Below are 24,494 nucleotides of genomic sequence, written 5' to 3' on the forward strand. Positions count from 1 at the left end.
GGGCCTGTTATTTCTTGGAGATCAAAGAAACAGCAAACAGTAGCTTTGTCGACATGTGAGGCAGAGTACGTGGCACTGGCTGCCACAGCACAAGAGTGTGTATCTTGTGCAGCTAATAGAGAGCATGGATAGTGAGGGTCGATATACTCCTGTAAAAATCTTTGAAGATAACCAGGGTGCAATTGCTCTATCCAAGAACCCAGTATGTCGTCAACGATGTAAACATGTGGATGTCAAGTATCATTTTGTTCGAACTGTACTGAGTGATAACATGATAACCATTGACTATTGCCCTACAGCTGATATGGTTGCTGATATTTTCACTAAGCCTGCAACAAAGGTCAAAAGTGAGACATTTGTAAAGTATTTGTTTGGAATGTAAATAACCCCAGAAGTTTCAAACACTGTGTTATTGTGCAGGTGTATAAGGTGTTTACATTTGAATTCATGTTGAGAAATTGTGCAGTATAAGAGTAAGTGGGGGTGTTGAATTATGAAATGTAATATATTAATTCTGTTTATTTAATACTCTTATACTAATCACTTCCTGTATTCCCGTGATAAAAGGGACATGCGCAATAAAACGTGTCACTTCCGTTTGAAGCACAGCTGATGGTGTATGTGTGTATTTATTCCTCTGTCACGTTAACTATGTTCACGGTATTCCTGCCCTAAGATCATGGCATCGCTAACAGCATGGTTGTCATGGTTGCCCTTCTGTTTATTCTCCGCGGTGGGGGCCGAGGGAACCGGGCAGAGTTTTTCGCCAGTCAACGTGTATTCAAGTTTAAATCTTCCGACAAAATTATAAAAGTGCCGGTCAAAGGTCTTCTTTGTTATTTATTGAGCTTTAAAACAAATGAATAACGAATCTATATAATATAATAATAAAAATACACGGAGCCTCTCTTTTTCCTCCCTCTCTTCTCTTCTCTGTCTCATGCAGCAGCTGATCCAGTAATGAGTGACCCGGCCGACAGTTAAAATAAACATATTTATAACTAGTTTAGTTTGAGAGGTAATTAAAATAGCTAAGGGTGATGATCGGACTTAAAGTGTGTGTTTTACTCCGTTCACCGCCGCATCACAGCGGGAGGAGCTGCAGGTGAGCAGAGCTGCGTGTCTCCGTCCTGTCAGATTAGACTTCACTCGCGTTTAGGTCCATATCGAGAGAAAGATAAATAATCTGAATTCAGTGTGCAGTTTACTTTGACGCGGGGTGAGCAGCAGAGGTGGGGAGAGGCGGGGCTATTGCCTCATCATTATCAGAAAATGATCGTATAGGGCGCACACACGGAGCCGTTGGACCCCCCAGAGCGTTGCGTATGCCGTTCTATCCACCTTGGGACCCGTTATCGTTTCCGCAGTCGTTTAGTGCCGTATTCGGTCGTCCTCGTGTGGCCGAATGGTCTATATGACACTAAACAGTAACGCAAACGACCGTTTTCGTCCTCGTCCTCAGTCTTTTTCTCATCATGCATCTTGTGTGTAGTGATCCAATATCGTTACCATAGCCTTGCCCTCCAACAGTTATTACGAGCCCTGGCTCAGCCTTACTCACCAAGAGCCCAGCGCCTAGCCTTCTTACAGGCAAAGTCACTGATCAAGTCCTTGAAGTCCAGCTTTCTAGCCAACTGGCTTTCAATGTACAGCATGGCAAGACTGCAAAGCATTATGGGGGGACAGGGCTGCGGAGCCTAGAGATGGATATGTTGGTCCTGGCACCAGGGGGAGGGCAGTGGCGGAGCTGGGGGCTGGCTGGGGTGGCCAGCTGAATCCTGGCGACCCTATTGGCCACCCCAAACACTCTCACCACGGGCCAAACAATTTTAGAACATTAAGAAAAAAATTATTAAGGGGTATGACACCGGAGGAGGCCGGACCAAAACGCAGACGGACCCGGTGGAATCGAGGGGTAATGTAGGCAGGGGCGCCGTAAAGGGGTGAAAAGTTAGGACGATTCTAAGGGCCCGTTTAGAACATTAAGAACAAATGTTTAAGTAACCTTTCATCATTCATCAATAATTAACATTGATATCACGTTATATTAATAATGTACTCACTAAACTTACAATTCATTTAACTTATTTTCTTCCAAAAGTTAATTATCCAAAGCCTCTGTAAAAAATTCAGAGGTTTTTAATTTCACTGCTCTTTCATGTAATAAATACAGGTCGATTTTTAGCAGCTATTCAAACTGAATCAGTTGTCCCGTGTAAGGGTGGATCCGTTGGTCCTGGCACCAGGGGGAGGCCCTGGTGCCAGTACCAACGGATCCATCTTCAGGCTCAGCAGCCCTGTCCCCCCATAATGCTGAACCTGAACCAGCTTTTCTCCCAACTGAAGGAGGTGAGCAGCATTGTGTTGAATGCCATGCCACTTAACGAAGTGAGACTGGAATACTAAATATTAGGGCCGGGACTTTAACGCGTTAATTAAGATTAATTAATTACACAAAAATTAACGCGTTAAAAAAATTAACGCATTTTAATCGCACTTATTTTTGCACCGCGGAACGTTTCTCACTGGATGAGTTTCAGGCGTACCGATTATACTGGAGCACCAACTAACGTTCATGACTTCAGACAACAACAAACCACAGTGAACAACAGTGGGAAATGTTGTTTTAAAAAACGGACGGATGGAAGCGTCGATAAGAGCACGGTTGTGTGCAAATTATGCAAAAAGGAATTTGCATACCACCGCAGCACATCAAGCCTCAAGTATCACCTCAATGCAAAACATATAGCAGCTAGCGTGGAAGCTAGCGTGGACGTTAGCCTCTTTTATCGCGTTCACACCAAAAAGAGCCGGTACTAAAATTAGTTCATGAGAACCTTTTTACCCCCACGAAAGTCCCTGCTAGAGAGCAGAGAGCTGCTAGAGAGCAGGGACTTTCGTACGGCTCTCTTGTGAGAAAAGAGCTATATTTCTGATTGGCTGGGCGGATTGCAAACCACGCCCCGTAAAACTCCCAAAAAGTTTTGTGAAGCCGCCATTTTATTATCCTCGCATTAGCATTATTAGCATTAGCCCAGCGCAGAAACACAGAGAGACTAACTTATGGCAACACAAAATAAAACATGGGAGCGGTGGAGATGAGGAGGTGTCGGCGTTCTGGCGATTTACTCGGAAGGCTTCAGTAGAAGCTGCCGGGAGTCCCAGCAGCTTCTACTGAAGCCTTCCCCAACTCCGGGGACTTCCGGCCGGGGACTTTGGGCGGCAGTATACGCCGTGAAGTGGTTTGCTGCCTGCCAGTAAACCCAAAGCAGAAGAAGAAGAAGTGACGTCAGCGGCTTCATTTGCCTAATCCACCCCCAGGTTCAAAGAGTTCTCATGAACTAAGTTCTCATGAACCTTTGTGGGAAAAGTACTGCGGTGTGAATGCGCTTAATGGTATACTAAAATCCATGTGAAAAAAAATTGCTTCTCACTGTTCTTAGGTCAAATATGTATATGCGATAAAAAATGCGATTAATTTCGATTAATTAATTACAAAGCCTCTAATTAATTAGATTAATTTTTTTAATCGAGTCCCGGCCCTACTAAATATATATATAAAAAAAAGCTAACATCTCATTTCAATTACACATTTCAAACACAGTATTCTTCCGCATATTTAAGTTATATTTATTTGGATTGATGCATTCGTGTTGAGAATGTTCCATTCAAAAATGTTATTATTAAAAAGGCATGTACACCATAAAAGATAACTATTGAGGTCTATTGTCAGGAATGTTAGTCTTATATCAAATAGTGAATTCTACTACAGCAGTGTTATGTGTTCACAGCTCAGTGTCAGTAAATATTGTGCGGTTAGTATTGGACTACAAGATAGATGCAAGCCTCTACAGGTAGAGTTATTTAAAGCATAAATGAGTGGGTTGGGTTCTGGAGGTGTGGTTACAGCAGTGTGCTTGGTTGGCGTGGCCTGGGCCTGGTGGGGGGCCCAATGTGATATCTTTCCATGGGGCCCAGAGTCCCTGCTGTGTATGCTCCAGAGGTCACGACCTACAACACATGTACTGCCCAATAGCATCGTGAGGCTGAACAAAAGGACCTGTTGACTATAAATGTAGTGTTTTAACAAAACTAAACATTTACTGACTTTTTTAGGATAGCTTCAAGTAATGTTGTAACATTCCAACCGGGGGCCTTACGGGGCTATTGTTTATTGTTATTTACTTTAAGATGTTTATTCCAAACCAATCATTTCATTTAAAAAACTCTTCTTTAAATGATGTGTGTGTGTCTCTGTGTTCCTGATGATACACTGAGAGAATGAGCTCATCGTGCTGCTGATCACCATAAGCTAAACAGTCTGTATATTGCATTACAGTTGTATAATGTGAGCTTCGTTGATACTTTGCCTGCGGGAATAAGAAACAAATAGTTATATATACTGAATATTATTTGATATATTCCACCACTTAATCCCAAATAATGTAGAGGTGTGTTGTAGGTGTTAACCCCTGTCTGAAAGAAGTTTTAATGTAAATCTTAATGAATTTACTTCCTCCTCTGCTCCTCTCACATACGGGGTACCCCAAGGCTCCATTCTTGGGCCGATTTTATTTTCCCTGTACCTGCTCCCCCAGGGCGCTATCATTAAGAAATATGGTGTCTCATTTCATTTGTATGCAGATGACTCGCAAATCTACATGCCCCTGAAAATAAATGACCCAAACCCTCAGCAACACCTGTCTGACTGTCTGCAGGACATCAGAGCCTGGATGGCCTTGAACTTTTTAAAATTCAATGAAAAAAAGACAGAGGTCATAATATTTGGACCCAGTGGCCCCGATGCCCCGCCTGGGCTGGATTCTCTTGTCCCATGTGAAACCCATTGTCACAAACCTGGGAGTACGGATTGATCGTGATTTTAAACTAGACAAACAGATTAACTCTGTGGTCAAATCCAGCTTCTTTCAGCTAAGACTTTTAGCAAAGGTCAAGCCTTTCCTTTCTTTTAATGACTTTGAGAAGATAATACATTGTTTTATATCCACTAAACCGGATTACTGGAATGCTCTTTATATTGGAGTGACCAAGGCTTCCCTGTCTCGCCTACAGCTGGTCCAGAATGCTGCTGCACGCCTCCTTACAAGGACAGGCAGGCGTGAACATATCACGCCTGTACTCGCCTCTTTACACTGGCTACCAGTCCATTTTAGAATACAGTTTAAAATGTTGCTGTTTGCATACAAGGCCCTGAACGGTTTAGCCCCACCGTACCTGGCAGATCTTTTAAAACCATACACACCCACACGGTCACTGAGGTCTGCTGACAGACTCCTTCTGGTAGTCCCAACATCGAGGCTAAAGCAGCGAGGAGACGGAGCCTTTGCTGTTGCAGCTCCAAAGTTATGGAACAAATTACCCCTCCAGGTTAGACTTGCTCCAACTCTGCCTGTTTTTAAATCTCGTTTAAAAACCCACTTATTTTCCCTGGCTTTTACAGACCAGGTGACACTTGTGCTGTAAAATGTGGTTTTTATTTATTTATTTTTTACCTTACTAGTGTTTTGTATTGTTTTTACGTCATAGGAGAGTTTTTTCAGTCGGTGGCTTCTGATCTGGTTTCATCGTCTCGTATTACATTTGTTTCATGTCCTGTCTGTTTTTATGTATTTATGCTATGTTTTTATACAGTTGTTGATGTACAGCACTTTGTTCAACTCTGTTGTTTTTAAATGTGCTATAGAAATAAAATGGATTGGATTGAGCCTGTTGTTCAGGTCTCAGGCTCGAACATGACTTTCCCAGAACAAATGACCATATCTTCTAAAAGGGTTAAATTAATAATCTTTTTTCTCAAAGCAATGATAAACCTGTGAGTTGGATGTAGAAGAGTCAGAATCAATATAGATGTTTTTTATTTTAAAGTAAATTCAGATTGAACATAGTAAAACAAAGTAAATTATAGTGTCCGTCCAAAAATAAAACATTTCTTATAGTGAAAACTAACCTTGGATAATGGTATGGTAGACAAAAAGCTATAGTATAAGTATAACATATAATAAGTACCCTGTATCAAGATTGATGCAAAACAAGTGACATTTGACCTTTTCAGAGAGATTTAGCAAAAAAACCCACTTCTGGGGTCATTTGGGTGGATTTGACCTGTCTCTGGCCCCCCTTGGTCGATTTTGATGATTGACATCTCTTTCTAACTGCTAGAGCCAATGGAATCGAGGGAAAGTTCCACACACACACACACACACACACACACACACACACACACACACACACACACACACACACACACACACACACACACACACACACACACACACACACGTAACCAAATAAGGAGTGAGAGTGACGCCTAGCAAAAACCGGAGCTGCGACACACTCTGGCCATTAGCAGCTAATATTTATTCTCCGATTTTTGCATACATTTTTTATTATGGATTATCAATAATTTTTCAAAGTGACAGACACATTGGATTAACCTATGGATGAACCTTCAGCCGCGTCTTTTCTCATTTTAATGCCATTGAAACAACTGTTGATCAGAATAACAGCTCAGGTGAGCATCTCCGTGTTTTGCTACGTAAAGCTACGTCGTGTGTTGTCTGTATTTGCTTCCCCTGTCGCGAGTTCTGATAGCTCAGTGATGATACTTATATTTCTATCATCTGTGGAATCTCAGGATGTTAGCTAAGCTTGTTTGTGCGGATCCGATAAGTATATCGATCGTGCGTTAGCAGGTTTTCGCTCAGGGCTCATTTAGACCCTTCTTGTGAGACTTGTGTTTTGGTAAAAAATGGTTAGGGTTAGGGTTAGGGTTAGGGTTAGGGTTAACCCTAACCCTAACCCTAACCCTAACCCTGGTCTTAATGAGTTGAATCCCAATTGTATTCAATCTTTCCCCCTATTCCATGTTTTGATGAATGCACCGGCACAAAGATGTGCACATACAGTAGATGAAGATTTAGCTAGTTGAACATTTAACCCTAATAACCAAGTTTCCTGCAATACACAATCATGAGTATATTTATGAATTAGATTTCTGTAATCTCACCTCGATGCCCAATATTTTCATCCATTAGTGAGCTTTTGATCGTTTCACATGATTTTTTACTGCAGTTTAAGTTTAACATTTTAGATTTTAAATGTTTCTTTCACATTGTCCTAAAAGTCGATATTAATCAAGTTACACATTTATTTCAGCCGCTGAAGTGGAAATGGGAGAAGACGTCACATACAGCGATGTCAAAACATCCCAAAGCCGGAAGAAGCCAATCAAAAAGAGCCAAAGAAGCCGAGGTAATGATTGGTTCTCAGGGACTGTGTGTTAGTTATTGTTCTTACATCCATCTGAGGACCATCCAGAATAAAAGTCCTTAAGAGGACACTTAAGGAAAATAAAATGTCTTCTTAAATTAGGATCTTTTAGAAGGGAATACAATCTATAAAGTCAATGTGTACTGGTCCCTAAGGTTTCAGACTGTAGTGAGGTGTATTTTAGTGGATGATAGCGTGTGTGAGAATGTGTGTGTTGTACCTTGTGGTTAACACCAGCTAGCAGCTCTGAGGTCGTCCAGTTTCCTCTTTCTGATGGAAAACTCTTCAGAAGTGTTGACCTGCACACACTGCACTGCAGGACTGTTAATAACACAAATAAATAATATGAGTAAATTATAAATATTCAAACTAACACTCTGATTACATACAATATATCATTGTAATTGCACATGCATGCACATATGTGTAGTTTGTGTGAGGTACCAACAAGATCATTTTGGTCAACATGTCGTCATCTCTTGATGAAATCTAGCAGCTGTGGTTGCTAAGTTTCCATCGCAGTTGTTGAAGCTATTTTCTGATTTCCAAGAAGCAGAAGTGTAAAGAAGAACAACTTGTTCACATCGTTCTTAAAGAATAGTGGTTCCAACGAGACGGAGGGTGAGCAGAGCGGGAATGAGAGATTCAACTTTGTGCAGAAACACACCCTCACATGTCTCCATGCTTTAATGTTCAACAAGCTCTTTATTGTTCTCATACTGCCTGTGCTGCAGCTCCTCTCACCCTCTGTCTGAAACCAGAGCCCAGTCTGCTCTGATTGGTTAGCTGGCCGGCTCTATTGTGATTGGTCAACTGCTTAGAGATGTGCTGCCCCCAAGTTTATCAGGTACAATGTGTTGGAGCGCTAGCCAATAGGAGCATGAGTGTTCCATAGTGATGTCACTATGTACAGGAAGTAAACAAAGGAGTTTTTACATTTCTAATGAAGTTCTAAGAAATACAAATCAATAGTGTAAGCACCGACATCACACCCTACATTCCCGCTGTGTTCACCCTCCGTCTCGTGGGTCAGTTTGTCGTTTCTTTTCACGCTGCTTGTAAAAACACAGCAGGCTCATTTCCAGAGAAGAGCTGATCTCATCGAGACGTTTGGGTTTTTCTCTCCAACGCCCCATGTATTTTAATCGGGGCGGGCAGCTCTGTGGTCGCCCATCTTCCTGTTTCAGAAGAACACCTTTCATCGTTCTCACGATACATGAACAGTTAAACCATAGCAGCGTTATTAATGTTATATTATATGTATTATATTACATGTAACTCTGATGATGTGTTTCACCGTGCAGAGAGCGATCCAGCTGCAGTTTACTCTGAGGTGAAGAGGAAGAGAGACGTCTGTTACGGAGAGATCACGATCAACACAAACAGGAGGAGAGGTACACCAACAGATGCTAACTGTTCCCTCTGCTTCCATTCACTATGCTAAGCTAAGCTAACAACGTCCACTGAACACTTACATGAGAAAGAGCAAAAGAGTGATTCCTAAAATATTCCTTTAAATGCATATACTGTGATATTAACAAAAAGAGAATTACATAACTTTGAATACACCATATCATAATTAATCAATTAAAACGGATAACAAAACTATAAATAAAATAAAATCTATTAAATACTGGGATTTAAAATGATTAACTTAATATGATTTAATTATTATGAGCTCAGAATAAAGAGTCTTTCATGAAGCTGTTAGTATAAAAACATACTAAATAATACATGTTAAATAAAGACAAATATTTTGTATACAAATTAAAGTTTTACAAGAAAATGTAAACCCTTTAGATAACCTAAAAAAACGCAATGTTGTTATTTCACTAAATAATAGCTTATATTGAATAACTGTTATAGATTAAATCAGTTCAGTTAGCCCAGCTCTGCACACACACAGTTCTAAATGATTGCAGATATAAATATTATTAGGTTATTAAAGCAGTGACTTCCTGTTTGCATGTTTATTTAATAAAGTTTCTCCTGTTTTTAGCAGAGATCGTCCCCGAGCCGGACGTCCTGTACTCGTCTATGAAGTAAACCTGAAGAAGAACTCCTCTGGACATCTTTAAAGTGACTCTAAAGTGACTCTATAGTGACTCTATAGTGACTCTATCGTGACTCTAAAGTGACTCTATAGTGACTCTATAGTGACTCTAAAGTGACTCTATAGTGACTCTATAGTGACTCTATCGTGACTCTAAAGTGACTCTGTAGTGACTCTGTAGTGACTTTATAGTGACTCTGTAGTGACTCTAAAGTGACTCTATAGTGACTCTAAAGTGACTCTGTAGTGACTCTGTAGTGACTCTGTAGTGACTCTATAGTGACTCTATAGTGACTCTGTAGTGACTCTGTAGTGACTCTGTAGTGACTCTGTAGTGACTCTGTAGTGACTCTAAAGTGACTCTATAGTGACTCTATAGTAACTCTGTAGTGACTCTATAGTGACTCTATAGTGACTCTGTAGTGACTCTGTAGTGACTCTATAGTGACTCTGTAGTGACTCTGTAGTGACTCTATAGTGACTCTGTAGTGACTCTGTAGTGACTCTATAGTGACTCTGTAGTGACTCTGTAGTGACTCTATAGTGACTCTATAGTGACTCTATAGTGACTCTACAGTGACTCTATAGTGATAGTGACTCTGTAGTGACTCTATAGTGACTCTATAGTGACTATAGTGACTCTAAAGTGACTCTGTAGTGACTCTGTAGTGACTCTGTAGTGACTCTATAGTGACTCTATAGTGACTCTACAGTGACTCTAAAGTGACTCTGTAGTGACTCTGTAGTGACTCTAAAGTGACTCTATAGTGACTCTATAGTGACTCTATAGTGATAGTGACTCTGTAGTGACTCTATAGTGACTCTATAGTGACTCTATAGTGATAGTGACTCTGTAGTGACTCTGTAGTGACTCTAAAGTGACTCTATAGTGACTCTATAGTGACTCTATAGTGATAATGACTCTGTAGTGACTCTATAGTGACTCTGTAGTGACTCTGTAGTGACTCTATAGTGACTCTATAGTGACTCTGTAGTGACTCTATAGTGACTCTATAGTGACTCTATAGTGACTCTAAAGCGACTCTATAGTGACTCTGTAGTGACTCTATAGTGACTCTATAGTGACTCTATAGTGACTCTAAAGCGACTCTATAGTGACTCTGTAGTGACTCTGTAGTGACTCTAAAGTGACTCTATAGTGACTCTATAGTGATAGTGACTCTGTAGTGACTCTATAGTGACTCTATAGTGACTCTATAGTGACTCTAAAGCGACTCTATAGTGACTCTGTAGTGACTCTGTAGTGACTCTAAAGTGACTCTATAGTGACTCTATAGTGATAGTGACTCTGTAGTGACTCTATAGTGACTCTATAGTGACTCTAAAGCGACTCTATAGTGACTCTGTAGTGACTCTAAAGTGACTCTATAGTGACTCTATAGTGATAGTGACTCTGTAGTGACTCTATAGTGACTCTATAGTGACTCTAAAGTGATAGTGACTCTATAGTGACTCTATAGTGACTCTGTAGTGACTCTGTAGTGACTCTAAAGTGACTCTGTAGTGACTCTGTAGTGACTCTGTAGTGACTCTATAGTGACTCTATAGTGACTCTGTAGTGACTCTATAGTGACTCTATAGTGACTCTGTAGTGACTCTAAAGTGACTCTATAGTGACTCTGTAGTGACTCTGTAGTGACTCTAAAGTGACTCTGTAGTGACTCTGTAGTGACTCTATAGTGACTCTATAGTGACTCTGTAGTGACTCTATAGTGACTCTATAGTGACTCTGTAGTGACTCTAAAGTGACTCTGTAGTGACTCTAAAGTGACTCTGTAGTGACTCTGTAGTGACTCTGTAGTGACTCTAAAGTGACTCTGTAGTGACTCTGTAGTGACTCTGTAGTGACTCTATAGTGACTCTATAGTGACTCTGTAGTGACTCTATAGTGACTCTATAGTGACTCTGTAGTGACTCTAAAGTGACTCTGTAGTGACTCTAAAGTGACTCTAAAGCGACTCTAAAGTGACTCTTGAGCAGAGGAGTAAAAGCTGTTCTGCTGCTGTGGTTCTGTGGGTTTCACTGCGCTGACAAACAGCTCCATTTGTTCTGGTTTGGTCGCGGCTAACCGAGAACAGAAACACACCTGATAACAGAGGACACACTGTGTGCAGTTTATATTGTGTACATCAAACCATGGTGGAAGAAGTACTCAGATACTTTCTGAAGTAAAACTGCAAGTACTTTGGTTTAAAATACTTCATCACCAGTAAAATAATTAAACATGTTCAGTACTTTTGAATAATAATGAAATATGGATAAAGAAACTTCACAAATATCAAATAATAGAACATATATATATTTTTTTATTCTGTCACACAATTTGCTTGACTAAGTATTTCATTTAAATTCATTTCATTTGTATTTGTTCCGCTCATGGTACGCAAAACCCAATGTACAATAATTGCCAACAAAACATCTCGACAAACAAACCATATAGGGAAAAGGAGCAGGGAGAAGAAAACAATCTTATGTGACCGGCCCCTTTCTAAGTAAACACAAAATAGATGGTCTGTCCTTCATATTTCGTATTCACAGCCAAACGTAACAGTATCAAAAAATACTTATTTCCCACTTGACGGTTAAAGAAAAACACAAAACATCACATGTATAAGGAAAAGGAAAAGTGCAACACCCTCACCGAGTCCTACTGGAGAAGAAGGTGGAAAGTGACGCATAATAATAATAATAATAATAACATTAACAATAGCAATGGGACCTGCAAATAAAGAACAGACATCACATCAAAGACATCAAAGACATGCAGGACCAGAGTACATCGACTTATTCACATCCTGCTTCATATAGTCCCATCTTTCTTCATTTATACCATTTCTTTAACTGAAAAATACATATTCAATTCTTTAGATCCTTGTGTTGAGAATTCCACCATTTTACACCAACCACCGAAATACACATTTGTTTAAGAGTAGTCCTTGCATAAGGATGCTTAAGGTTTAATGTCCTTCCTTGTCTGATCCAGAAACAAACAACTGTTGTAAACATGCTGGTAACATTCTGCTCTGAGCATTACTGATGATGTCTGAGCTCAGCTGTCTCTGAGTTTCAAGAGTCCTGACTTCAAAAACAGTCCTCTTGAGTCAGCTTTATGAATTATTATTACTGCCCTTTTCTGTAATATTGACAATGGCTTTATGTTGCTCATGTACGTGTTGCCCCACACAGTAAATACAACATGGCAAAATGAGTGAACAGAACAACATCCTCAATGCCTTGTGATCTAGCAAATACTTTGCCTTGTTTAGAACAGAAATATTCCTAGACACTTTGGTTTTAACATGTGCTATGTGTGATTTCCATGTCAGGTGATCATCCAGCGTCACACCTAAACATCGATATACAGAAACCCTTTCAATAGAAACTCCATCAATGGACAGTGAAATGTTTTCATCTTTTTTTCTATTAGCAAAAACCATAAACTTCGTTTTATTCAAATTTAGGGTTAACTTATTTTCATCAAACCATCTTTTAAGTTTGACCATTTCATGTCCAATACACTTTGCTAACATGTTGAAATCGTCTCCTGAACTGAAACAATGTGTGTCGTCTGCAAACAACACAAATTGCAATAATGTTGACGTTTCACATGTCATTGATGTACAAAATAAAAAGTTTAGGCCCTAAAACCGAGCCCTGCGGGACGCCACATTCTGTGTTCATACACTCCGATGTACTACCAGCACATTCTACATATTGTTTTCTGTTATCTAAATAACTTTTTAACCAATCTAGAATACTCCTCTCACTCCGTATTGTATGTATGTCATTTAGAAATGAATAGGTAATGGTCTATGGTGTCAAATGCCAATAAATACACCTATTGTGTATTTATTTATTTCTATAGCTGTATTTCTTCTGTTATTTTCATTAAAGCTGTAGATCCATGTTTCCTAAATCCATACTGACTCTGACTCAATAACTCGTTCCTTTCAATACAATTATCAAATATGTGAACAAACTATTTTTCAAGGAACTTTGCAAAGTGTGAAAGCAAGGACTCTGGTCTGTAGTTGGTAAATTGGCTTTTGTCTCCTGTTTTACAAAGTAGGATTACTTTAGCTATATTCATGCTATCTGGAAAAGTACCTGTCTGAAATGAAAGATGAAAGATGTAGCTTAGCTTTTTAATTATACCGTCAATAGTCGTTTTCACTGTTGTCATGACGATCCCATCACTATCAGTCGAAGTCTTATTTTTGCATTTGTCTACAATGGATAGACATTCTATTTTGTGTATCTCTCCCAGAAACATTGACTGCACACTTCACTTCCCCCATCACCCTCTCTTTGGCCATCGTGTTGTTCTGGAATATCACATATCTACTGTGAGTCTCTTCCTTCTCTTCCTTTAAGAGGTCCCTCCTTACCCGGACATATCTACTGTGAGTCTCTTCCTTCTCTTCCTTTAAGAGGGACACTCCTACCCGGACATATCTACTGTGCGTCCTCTTCCGTCTCTTTCCTTTAAGAGGACCCACTCCTTACCCGGACATATCTACTGTGAGTCTCTTCCTTCTCTTCCTTTAGAGGACACTCCTTAACCCGGACATCTCTACTGTGAGTCTCTTCCTTCTCTTCCTTTAAGAGGACACTCCTACCCGGACATATCTACTGTGCGTCTCTTCCTTTTCTTCTTCCTTTAAGAGGTCCCTCCTTACCCGGAACATATCTACTGTGAGTCTATTCCTTCTCTTCCTTTAAGAGGACACTCCTTACCCGGACATATCTACTGTGCGTCTCTCCCTTCTCTTCCTTTAAGAGGACACTCCTTACCCGGACATATCTACTGTGAGTCTCTTCCTTCTCTTCCTTTAAGAGGACACTCCTTACCCGGACATATCTACTGTGCGTCTCTTCCTTCTCTTCCTTTAAGGGGTCCCTCCTTACCCGGACATATCTACTGTGAGTCTATTCCTTCTCTTCCTTTAAGAGGACACTCCTTACCCGGACATATCTACTGTGCGTCTCTTCCTTCTCTTCCTTTAAGAGGACACTCCTTACCCGGACATATCTAATGTGCGTCTCTTCCTTCTCTTCCTTTAAGAGGACACTCCTTACCCGGACATATCTACTGTGCGTCTCTTCCTTCTCTTCCTTTAAGAGGTCAGTCCTTACCCGGACATATCTACTGTGCGTCTCTTCCTTCTCTTCCTTTAAGAGGTCCCTCCTTACCCGGACATATCTACTGTGCGTCTCTTCCTTCTCTTCCTTTAAGAGGACACTCCTTACCCGGACATATCTACTGTGAGTCTCTTCCTTCTCTCTTCCTTTAAGAGGTCACTCCTTACCCGGACATATCTACTGTGAGGTCTCTTCCTTCTCTTCCTTTAAGAGGACACTCCTTACCCGGACATATCTACTGTGAGTCTCTTCTTCTCTTCCTTTAAGAGGACCTCCTTACCCGACATATCTACTGTGAGTCTCTTCCTTCTCTCCTTTAAGAGGACACTCCTTACCCGGACATACTTACTGTGCGTCTCTTCCTTTAAAGAGGTCCCTCCTTACCCGGACATATCTACTGTGAGTCTCTTCTCTTCCTTTAAGATGTCCCTCCTTTACCCGGACATATCTACTGTGCGTCTCTTCCTTCTCTTCTTTAAGAGGACACTCCTTACCCGAACATATCTACTATGAAGTCTCTTCCTCTCTTTTCCTTTAAGAGGTCCCTCCTTACCCGGACATATCTACTGTGAGTCTCTTCCTTCTCTTCCTTAAGAGGTCCCTCCTTACCCGGACATATCTACGGAGGACATCTCTCTCCTTAAGAGGACACTCCTTACCAGGACATATCTACTGTGCGTCTCTTCCTCTCTTCCTTTAAGAGGTCCCTCCTTACCCGGACATATCTACTGTGAGTCTCTTCCTTTAAGAGGTCAGTCCTTACCCGGACATTATCTACTGGAGTCTCTTCCTTTAAGAGGACACTCCTTACCGGACATATCTACTGTGAGTCTTTCCTTCTCTTCCTTAAGAGGACACTCCTTACCCGGACATATCTACTGTGCGTCTCTTCCTTTAAGAGGACACTCCTTACCCGGACATATCTAATGTGAGTCTCTTCCTTCTCTTCCTTTAAGAGGACACTCCTTACCCGGACATATCTACTGTGAGTCTCTTCCTTTTAAGAGGACACTCATTACCCGGACATATCTACTGTGAGTCTCTTCCTTCTCTTCTTTAAGAGGTCCCTCCTTACCCGGACATATCTACTGTGAGTCTCTTCCTTCTCTTCCTTAAGAGGTCCCTCCTTACCCGGACATATCTACTGTGAGTCTCTTCCTTCTTCCTTTAAGAGGTCCCTCCTTACCCGACATATCTACTGTGAGTCTCTTCATTCTCTTCCTTTAAGAGGACACTCCTTACCCGGACATATCTACTGTGCGTCTCTTCCTTTTTCTTCCTTTAAGAGGTCCCTCCTTACCCGGACATATCTACTGTGAGTCTCTTCCTTCTCTTCCTTTAAGAGGTCAGTCCTTACCCGGACATATCTACTGTGAGTCTCTTCCTTTAAGAGGTCTCTCCTTACCCGGACATATCTACTGTGAGTCTCTTCCTTTAAGAGGTCTCTCCTTACCCGGACATATCTACTGTGAGTCTCTTCCTTCTCTTCCTTTAAGAGGACACTCCTTACCCGGACATATCTACTTTGAGTCTCTTCCTTCTCTTCCCTTTAAGAGGTCCCTCCTTACCCGGACATATCTACTGTGAGTCTCTTCCTTCTCTTCCTTTAAGAGGACACTCCTTACCCGGACATATCTACTGTGCGTCTCTTCCTTCTCTTCCTTTAAGAGGACACTCCTTACCCGGACATATCTACTGTGAGTCTCTTCCTTCTCTTCCTTTAAGAGGACACTCCTTACCCGGACATATCTACTGTGCGTCTCTTCCTTCTCTTCCTTTAAGAGGTCCCTCCTTACCCGGACATATCTACTGTGAGTCTATTCCTTCTCTTCCTTTAAGAGGACACTCCTTACCCGGACATATCTACTGTGCGTCTCTTCCTTCTCTTCCTTTAAGAGGACACTCCTTACCCGGACATATCTACTGTGAGTCTCTTCCTTCTCTTCCTTTAAGAGGACACTCCTTACCCGGACATATCTACTGTGCGTCTCTTCCTTTAAGAGGACACTCCTTACCCCGGACATATCTACTGTGAGTCTCTTCCTTCTCTTCCTTTAAGAGGACACTCCTTACCCGGACAATTACTGTGCGTCTCTTCCTTCTCTTCCTTTAAGAGGACACTTCCTTACCCGGACATATCTAATGTGCGTCTCTTCCTTCTCTTCCTTTAAGAGGACACTCCTTACCCGGAACATATCTACTGTGCGTCTCTTCCTTCTTCCTTTAAGAGGTCACTCCTTACCGGAACATATCTATGTGCGTCTCTTCCTTCTCTTCCTTTAAGAGGTCCCTCCCTTACCCGGACATATCTACTGTGCGTCTCTTCCTTCTCTTCCTTTAAGAGGACACTCCTTACCGGACATATCTACTGTGAGTCTCTCCCTTCTCTTCCTTTAAGAGGTCCCATCCTTACCCGGACATATCTACTGTGCGTCTCTTCCTTCTCTTCCTTAAGAGGTCATCCTTACCCGGACATATCTACTGTGAGTCTCTTCCTTCTCTTCCTTTAAGAGGACACTCCTTACCCGGACATATCTATGTGCGTCTCTTCCTTCTCTTCCTTTAAGAGGTCCTCCTTACCGGACATATCTACTGTGAGTCTCTTCCTTCTCTTCCTTTAAGAGGACACTCCTTACCCGGACATATCTACTGTGCGTCTCTTCCTTTAAGAGGTCCCTCCTTACCCGGACATATCTACTGTGAGTCTCTTCCTTTAAGAGGTCCCTCTTTACCCCGGACATATCTACTGTGCGTCTCTTCCTTCTCTTCCTTTAAGAGGACACTCCTTACCCCGAACATATCTACTGTGAGTCTCTTCCTTCTCTTCCTTTAAGAGGGTCCCTCCTTTACCCGGACATATCTACTGTGAGTCTCTTCCTTCTCTTCCTTTAAGAGGTCCCTCCTTACCCGGACATATCTACTGTGAGTCTCTTCCTTCTCTTCCTTTAAGAGGACACTCCTTACCCGGACATATCTACTGTGCGTCTCTTCCTTCTCTTCCTTTAAGAGGTCCCTCCTTACCCGGACATATCTACTGTGAGTCTCTTCCTTTAAGAGGGTCAGTCCTTACCCCGGACATATCTACTGTGAGTCTCTTCCTTTAAGAGGACACTCCTTACCCGGACATATCTACTGTGAGTCTCTTCCTTCTCTTCCTTTAAGAGGACACTCCTTACCCGGACATATCTACTGTGCGTCTCTTCCTTTAAGAGGACACTCCTTACCCGGACATATCTAATGTGAGTCTCTTCCTTCTCTTCCTTTAAGAGGACACTCCTTACCCGGACATATCTACTGTGAGTCTCTTCCTTTAAGAGGACACTCATTACCCGGACATATCTACTGTGAGTCTCTTCCTTCTCTTCCTTTAAGAGGTCCCTCCTTACCCGGACATATCTACTGTGAGTCTCTTCCTTCTCTTCCTTTAAGAGGTCCCTCCTTACCCGGACATATCTACTGTGAGTCTCTTCCTTCTCTTCCTTTAAGAGGTCCCTCCTTACCGGACATATCTACTGTGAGTCTCTTCCTTCTCTTCCTTTAAGAGGACACTCCTTACCCGGACATATCTACTGTGCGTCTCTTCCTTTCTCTTTAAGAGGTCCCTCCTTTACCCGGACAGATCTACTTTGAGTCTTCTTCCTTCTCTTCCTTTAAGAGGTCCCTCCTTACCCGGACATATCTACTGTGAGTCTCTTCCTTCTCTTCCTTTAAGAGGTCCCTCCTTACCCCGGACATATCTACTGTGAGGCTCTTTCCTTCTCTTCCTTTTAAGAGGACACTCCTTACCCCGGACATATCTACTGTGAGTCTCTTCCTTCTCTTCCTTTAAGAGGGACACTCCTTACCCGGACATATCTACTGTGAGTCTCTTCTCCTTCTCTTCCTTTAAGAGGACATCTCCTTACCCGGACATATCTACTGTGAGTCTCTTCCTTCTCTTCCTTTAAGAGGACACTCCTTACCCGGACATATCTACTGTGCGTCTCTTCCTTCTCTTCCTTTAAGAGATCCGTCCTTATCCGGACATATCTACTGTGAGTCTCTTCCCTCTCTTCCTTTAAGAGGTCCCTCCTTACCCGGACATATCTACTGTGAGTCTCTCCCTTCTCTTCCTTTAAGAGGACAGTCCTTACCCGGACATATCTACTGTGAGTCTCTTCCTTCTCTTCCTTTAAGAGGACACTCCTTACCCGGAACATATCTACTGTGAGTCTCTTCCTTCTCTTCCTTTAAGAGGTCCCTCCTTACCCGGACATATCTACTGTGCGTCTCTTCCTTCTCTTTCCTTTAAGAGGTCCCTCCTTACCCTGACATATCTACTGTGAGTCTCTTCCCTCTCTTCCTTTTAGTGGTCCCTCCTTACCCCGGACATATCTACTGTGAGTCTCTTCCCTCTCTTCCTTTAAGAGGTCCCTCCTTACCCAGGACATATCTACTGTGAGTCTCTCCCTTCTCTTCCTTTAAGAGGGACCGTCCTTACCCGGACATATCTACTGTGAGTCTCTTCCTTCTCTTCCTTTAAGAGGACACTCCTTACCCGGACATATCTACTGTGAGTCTCTTCCTTCTCTTCCTTTAAGAGGTCCCTCCCCTTACCCGGACATATCTACTGTGCGTCTCTTCCTTCTCTTCCTTTAAGAGGTCACTCCTTACCCGGACATATCTACTGTGAGTCTCTTCCCTCTCTTCCTTTAAGAGGTCCCTCCTTACCCGGACATATCTACTGTGAGTCTCTTCCCTCTCTTCCTTTAAGAGGTCCCTCCTTACCCCGGACATATCTACTGTGAGTCTCTCCCTTCTCTTCCTTTAAGAGGACAGTCCTTACCCCGGACATATCTACTGTGAGTCTCTTCCTTCTCTTCCTTAAGAGGACACTCCTACCCGGACATATCTACTGTGAGTCTCTTCCTTCTCTTCCTTTAAGAGGTCCCTCCTTACCCCGACATATCTACTGTGCGTCTCTTCCTTCTCTTCCTTTAAGAGGACACTCCTTACCCGGACATATCTACTGTGAGTCTCTTCCTTCTCTTCCTTTAAGAGGTCCCTCCTTACCCGGACATATCTACTGTGAGTCTCTTCCTTCTCTTCCTTTAAGAGGTCCCTCCTTACCCGGACATATCTACTGTGAGTCTCTTCCTTCTCTTCCTTTAAGAGGTCCCTCCTTACCCGGACATATCTACTGTGAGTCTCTTCCTTCTCTTCCTTTAAGAGGACACTCCTTACCCGGACATATCTACTGTGCGTCTCTTCCTTCTCTTCCTTTAAGAGATCCCTCCTTACCCGGACATATCTACTGTGAGTCTCTTCCTTTAAGAGGTCAGTCCTTACCCGGACATATCTACTGTGAGTCTCTTCCTTTAAGAGGACACTCCTTACCCGGACATATCTACTGTGAGTCTCTTCCTTCTCTTCCTTAAGAGGACACTCCTTACCCGGACATATCTACTGTGTGTCTCTTCCTTTAAGAGGACACTCCTTACCCGGACATATCTACTGTGCGTCTCTTCCTTCTCTTCCTTTAAGAGGTCCCTCCTTACCCGGACATATCTACTGTGAGTCTCTTCCTTTAAGAGGTCAGTCCTTACCCGGACATATCTACTGTGAGTCTCTTCCTTTAAGAGGACACTCCTTACCCGGACATATCTACTGTGAGTCTCTTCCTTCTCTTCCTTTAAGAGGACACTCCTTACCCGGACATATCTACTTTGAGTCTCTTCCTTCTCTTCCTTTAAGAGGTCCCTCCTTACCCGGACATATCTACTGTGAGTCTCTTCCTTCTCTTCCTTTAAGAGGACACTCCTTACCCGGACATATCTACTGTGAGTCTCTTCCTTCTCTTCCTTTAAGAGGTCCCTCCTTACCCGGACATATCTACTGTGAGTCTCTTCCTTTAAGAGGTCCCTCCTTACCCGGACATATCTACTGTGAGTCTCTTCCTTTAAGAGGTCTCTCCTTACCCGGACATATCTACTGTGAGTCTCTTCCTTCTCTTCCTTTAAGAGGTCCCTCCTTACCCGGACATATCTACTGTGAGTCTCTTCTCTCTTCTTAAGAGGTCCCTCCTTACCCCGGACATATCTACTGTGAGTCTCTTCCTTCTCTTCCTTTAAGAGGACACTCCTTACCCGGACATATCTACTGTGAGTCTCTTCCTTCTCTTCCTTTAAGAGGACACTCCTTACCCGGACATATCTACTGTGAGTCTCTTCCTTCTCTTCCTTTAAGAGGACACTCCTTACCCGGACATATCTACTGTGAGTCTCTTCCTTCTCTTCCTTTAAGAGGACACTCCTTACCCGGACATATCTACTGTGAGTCTCTTCCTTCTCTTCCTTTAAGAGGACACTCCTTACCCGGACATATCTACTGTGCGTCTCTTCCTTCTCTTCCTTTAAGAGATCCGTCCTTATCCGGACATATCTACTGTGAGTCTCTTCCCTCTCTTCCTTTAAGAGGTCCCTCCTTACCCGGACATATCTACTGTGGGTCTCTCCCTTCTCTTCCTTTAAGAGGACAGTCCTTACCCGGACATATCTACTGTGAGTCTCTTCCTTCTCTTCCTTTAAGAGGACACTCCTTACCCGGACATATCTACTGTGAGTCTCTTCCTTCTCTTCCTTTAAGAGGTCCCTCCTTACCCGGACATATCTACTGTGCGTCTCTTCCTTCTCTTCCTTTAAGAGGTCCCTCCTTACCCGGACATATCTACTGTGAGTCTCTTCCCTCTCTTCCTTTAAGAGGTCCCTCCTTACCCGGACATATCTACTGTGAGTCTCTTCCCTCTCTTCCTTTAAGAGGTCCCTCCTTACCCGGACATATCTACTGTGAGTCTCTCCCTTCTCTTCCTTTAAGAGGACAGTCCTTACCCGGACATATCTACTGTGAGTCTCTTCCTTCTCTTCCTTTAAGAGGACACTCCTTACCCGGACATATCTACTGTGAGTCTCTTCCTTCTCTTCCTTTAAGAGGTCCCTCCTTACCTGGACATATCTACTGTGCGTCTCTTCCTTCTCTTCCTTTAAGAGGACACTCCTTACCCAGACATATCTACAGTGAGTCTCTCCCTTCTCTTCCTTTAAGAGGTCCCTCCTTACCCGGACATATCTACTGTGAGTCTCTTCCTTCTCTTCCTTTAAGAGGTCCCTCCTTACCCGGACATATCTACTGTGAGTCTCTTCCTTCTCTTCCTTTAAGAGGACACTCCTTACCCGGACATATCTACTGTGAGTCTCTTCCTTCTCTTCCTTTAAGAGGTCCCTCCTTACCCGGACATATCTACTGTGAGTCTCTTCCTTCTCTTCCTTTAAGAGGACACTCCTTACCCGGACATATCTACTGTGAGTCTCTTCCTTCTCTTCCTTTAAGAGGACACTCCTTACCCGGACATATCTACTGTGAGTCTCTTCCTTCTCTTCCTTTAAGAGGACACTCCTTACCCGGACATATCTACTGTGAGTCTCTTCCTTCTCTTCCTTTAAGAGGTCCCTCCTTACCCGGACATATCTACTGTGAGTCTCTTCCTTCTCTTCCTTTAAGAGGTCCCTCCTTACCCGGACATATCTACTGTGAGTCTCTTCCTTCTCTTCCTTTAAGAGGTCCCTCCTTATCCGGACATATCTACTGTGAGTCTCTTCCTTCTCTTCCTTTAAGAGGTCCCTCCTTACCCAGACATATCTACTGTGCGTCTCTTCCTTCTCTTCCTTTAAGAGGTCCCTCCTTACCCGGACATATCTACTGTGAGTCTCTTCCCTCTCTTCCTTTAAGAGGTCCCTCCTTACCCGGACATATCTACTGTGAGTCTCTTCCCTTCTCTTCCTTTAAGAGGTCCCTCCTTACCCGGACATATCTACTGTGAGTCTCTCCCTTCTCTTCCTTTAAGAGGACAGTCCTTACCCGGACATATCTACTGTGAGTCTCTTCCTTCTCTTCCTTTAAGAGGACACTCCTTACCCGGACATATCTACTGTGAGTCTCTTCCTTCTCTTCCTTTAAGAGGTCCCTCCTTACCCCGGACATATCTACTGTGCGTCTCTTCCTTCTCTTCCTTTAAGAGGACACTCCTTACCCGGACATATCTACTGTGAGTCTCTTCCTTCTCTTCCTTTAAGAGGTCCCTCCTTACCCGGACATATCTACTGTGAGTCTCTTCCTTCTCTTCCTTTAAGAGGTCCCTCCTTACCCGGACATATCTACTGTGAGTCTCTTCCTTCTCTTCCTTTAAGAGGTCCCTCCTTACCCGGACATATCTACTGTGAGGTCTCTTCCCTCTCTTCCTTTAAGAGGACACTCCTTACCCGGGACATATCTACTGTGCGTCTCTTCCTTCTCTTCCTTTAAGAGATCCCTCCTTTACCCGGACATATCTACTGTGAGTCTCTTCCTTTAAGAGGTCAGTCCTTACCCGGACATATCTACTGTGAGTCTCTTCCTTTAAGAGGACACTCCTTACCCGGACATATCTACTGTGAGTCTCTTCCTTCTCTTCCTTTAAGAGGACACTCCTTACCCGGACATATCTACTGTGTGTCTCTTCCTTTAAGAGGACACTCCCTTACCCGGACATATCTACTGTGAGTCTCTTCCTTTAAGAGGACACTCCTTACCCGGACATATCTACTGTGAGTCTCTTTCCCTCTCTTCCTTTAAGAGGACACTCCTTACCCGGACATATCTACTGTGCGTCTCTTCCCTCTCTTCCTTTAAGAGGACACTCCTTACCCGGACATATCTACTGTGCGTCTCTTCCCTCTCTTCCTTTAAGAGATCCCTCCTTACCCGGACATATCTACTGTGAGTCTCTTCCTTTAAGAGGTCAGTCCTTACCCGGACATATCTACTGTGAGTCTCTTCCTTTAAGAGGACACTCCTTACCCGGACATATCTACTGTGAGTCTCTTCCTTCTCTTCCTTTAAGAGGACACTCCTTACCCGGACATATCTACTGTGCGTCTCTTCCTTTAAGAGGACACTCCTTACCCGGACATATCTACTGTGAGTCTCTTCCTTTAAGAGGACACTCCTTACCCGGACATATCTACTGTGAGTCTCTTCCCTCTCTTCCTTTAAGAGGACACTCCTTACCCGGACATATCTACTGTGCGTCTCTTCCCTCTCTTCCTTTAAGAGGACACTCCTTACCCGGACATATCTACTGTGCGTCTCTTCCCTCTCTTCCTTTAAGAGGACACTCCTTACCCGGACATATCTACTCTGCGTCTCTTCCCTCTCTTCCTTTAAGAGGTCCCTCCTTACCCGGACATATCTACTGTGAGTCTCTTCCCTCTCTTCCTTTAAGAGGACACTCCTTACCCGGACATATCTACTGTGCGTCTCTTCCCTCTCTTCCTTTAAGAGGACACTCCTTACCCGGACATATCTACTGTGCGTCTCTTCCCTCTCTTCCTTTAAGAGGACACTCCTTACCCGGACATATCTACTGTGAGTCTCTTCCCTCTCTTCCTTTAAGAGGACACTCCTTACCCGGACATATCTACTGCAAGTCTCTCCCTTCTTTTCCTTTAATTGCCAATCATATGCTACAAATACAGGTAAATGTTCGCTTATGTCATTTATTATCAGCCCACTCTTAGCACTGTCTTTTCCATGACCTTTGTAAAGATATGGTGGATCAATGTTGCACAGGTTGATGTTATTCTACTGGGCTTGGTGATTAGGGGATGGAGCCCCCTGCTCTGCAATGCATCCAGGAAATCAGAAGTTGTTTTGTGTTTGGATTCATTTAGAAGGTCGATGTTAAAATCCCCAGAAATAATACATGTTTTATTTTCATTTAGGCCATCCATTAATACTCCTAAACTATCTTTAAACATCTCTACATTTGAATCCGGTGCTCTATACGCACAAGTCACAACAACATTTCTCTTCCTTTCCATTTCCATTTCTATAGTTATGCATCCCATTAAATCATCAGTCTCAGTGTGCATTTTAAGACGCTGTATTCAAATGTATATCAAAATATGATATACCA

General features: G+C 42.8%; 2 protein-coding genes across 8 annotated transcripts in view; one reads left to right on the forward strand and one right to left on the reverse strand.

The window, feature by feature from the left end:
* The window catches only part of LOC117537785 (CD276 antigen-like), a 106,566-nt gene extending 97,108 nt beyond the window's left edge, over positions 1 to 9,458 (forward strand). For 4 of the 5 annotated variants that reach the window (XM_034203136.1, XM_034203132.1, XM_034203135.1 and 1 more), the window contains exons 10-12: positions 7,177 to 7,272; positions 8,595 to 8,684; positions 9,290 to 9,458. In XM_034203136.1, coding sequence (XP_034059027.1) covers positions 7,177 to 7,272; positions 8,595 to 8,684; positions 9,290 to 9,336 — 233 coding nt within the window. In that variant the 3' untranslated portion in view covers positions 9,337 to 9,458. The remainder of the gene's footprint in view (positions 1 to 7,176; positions 7,273 to 8,594; positions 8,685 to 9,289) is intronic. The other variant, XM_034203133.1, reaches the window with a different exon arrangement.
* LOC117537791 overlaps positions 1 to 24,494 on the reverse strand; it is a 219,467-nt gene that overhangs the window by 163,118 nt on the left and 31,855 nt on the right. The window lies entirely within an intron of this gene.

The sequence above is a fragment of the Gymnodraco acuticeps genome, unplaced genomic scaffold (assembly GCF_902827175.1).
Source record: "Gymnodraco acuticeps unplaced genomic scaffold, fGymAcu1.1, whole genome shotgun sequence".
Lineage (NCBI taxonomy): Eukaryota > Metazoa > Chordata > Actinopteri > Perciformes > Bathydraconidae > Gymnodraco > Gymnodraco acuticeps.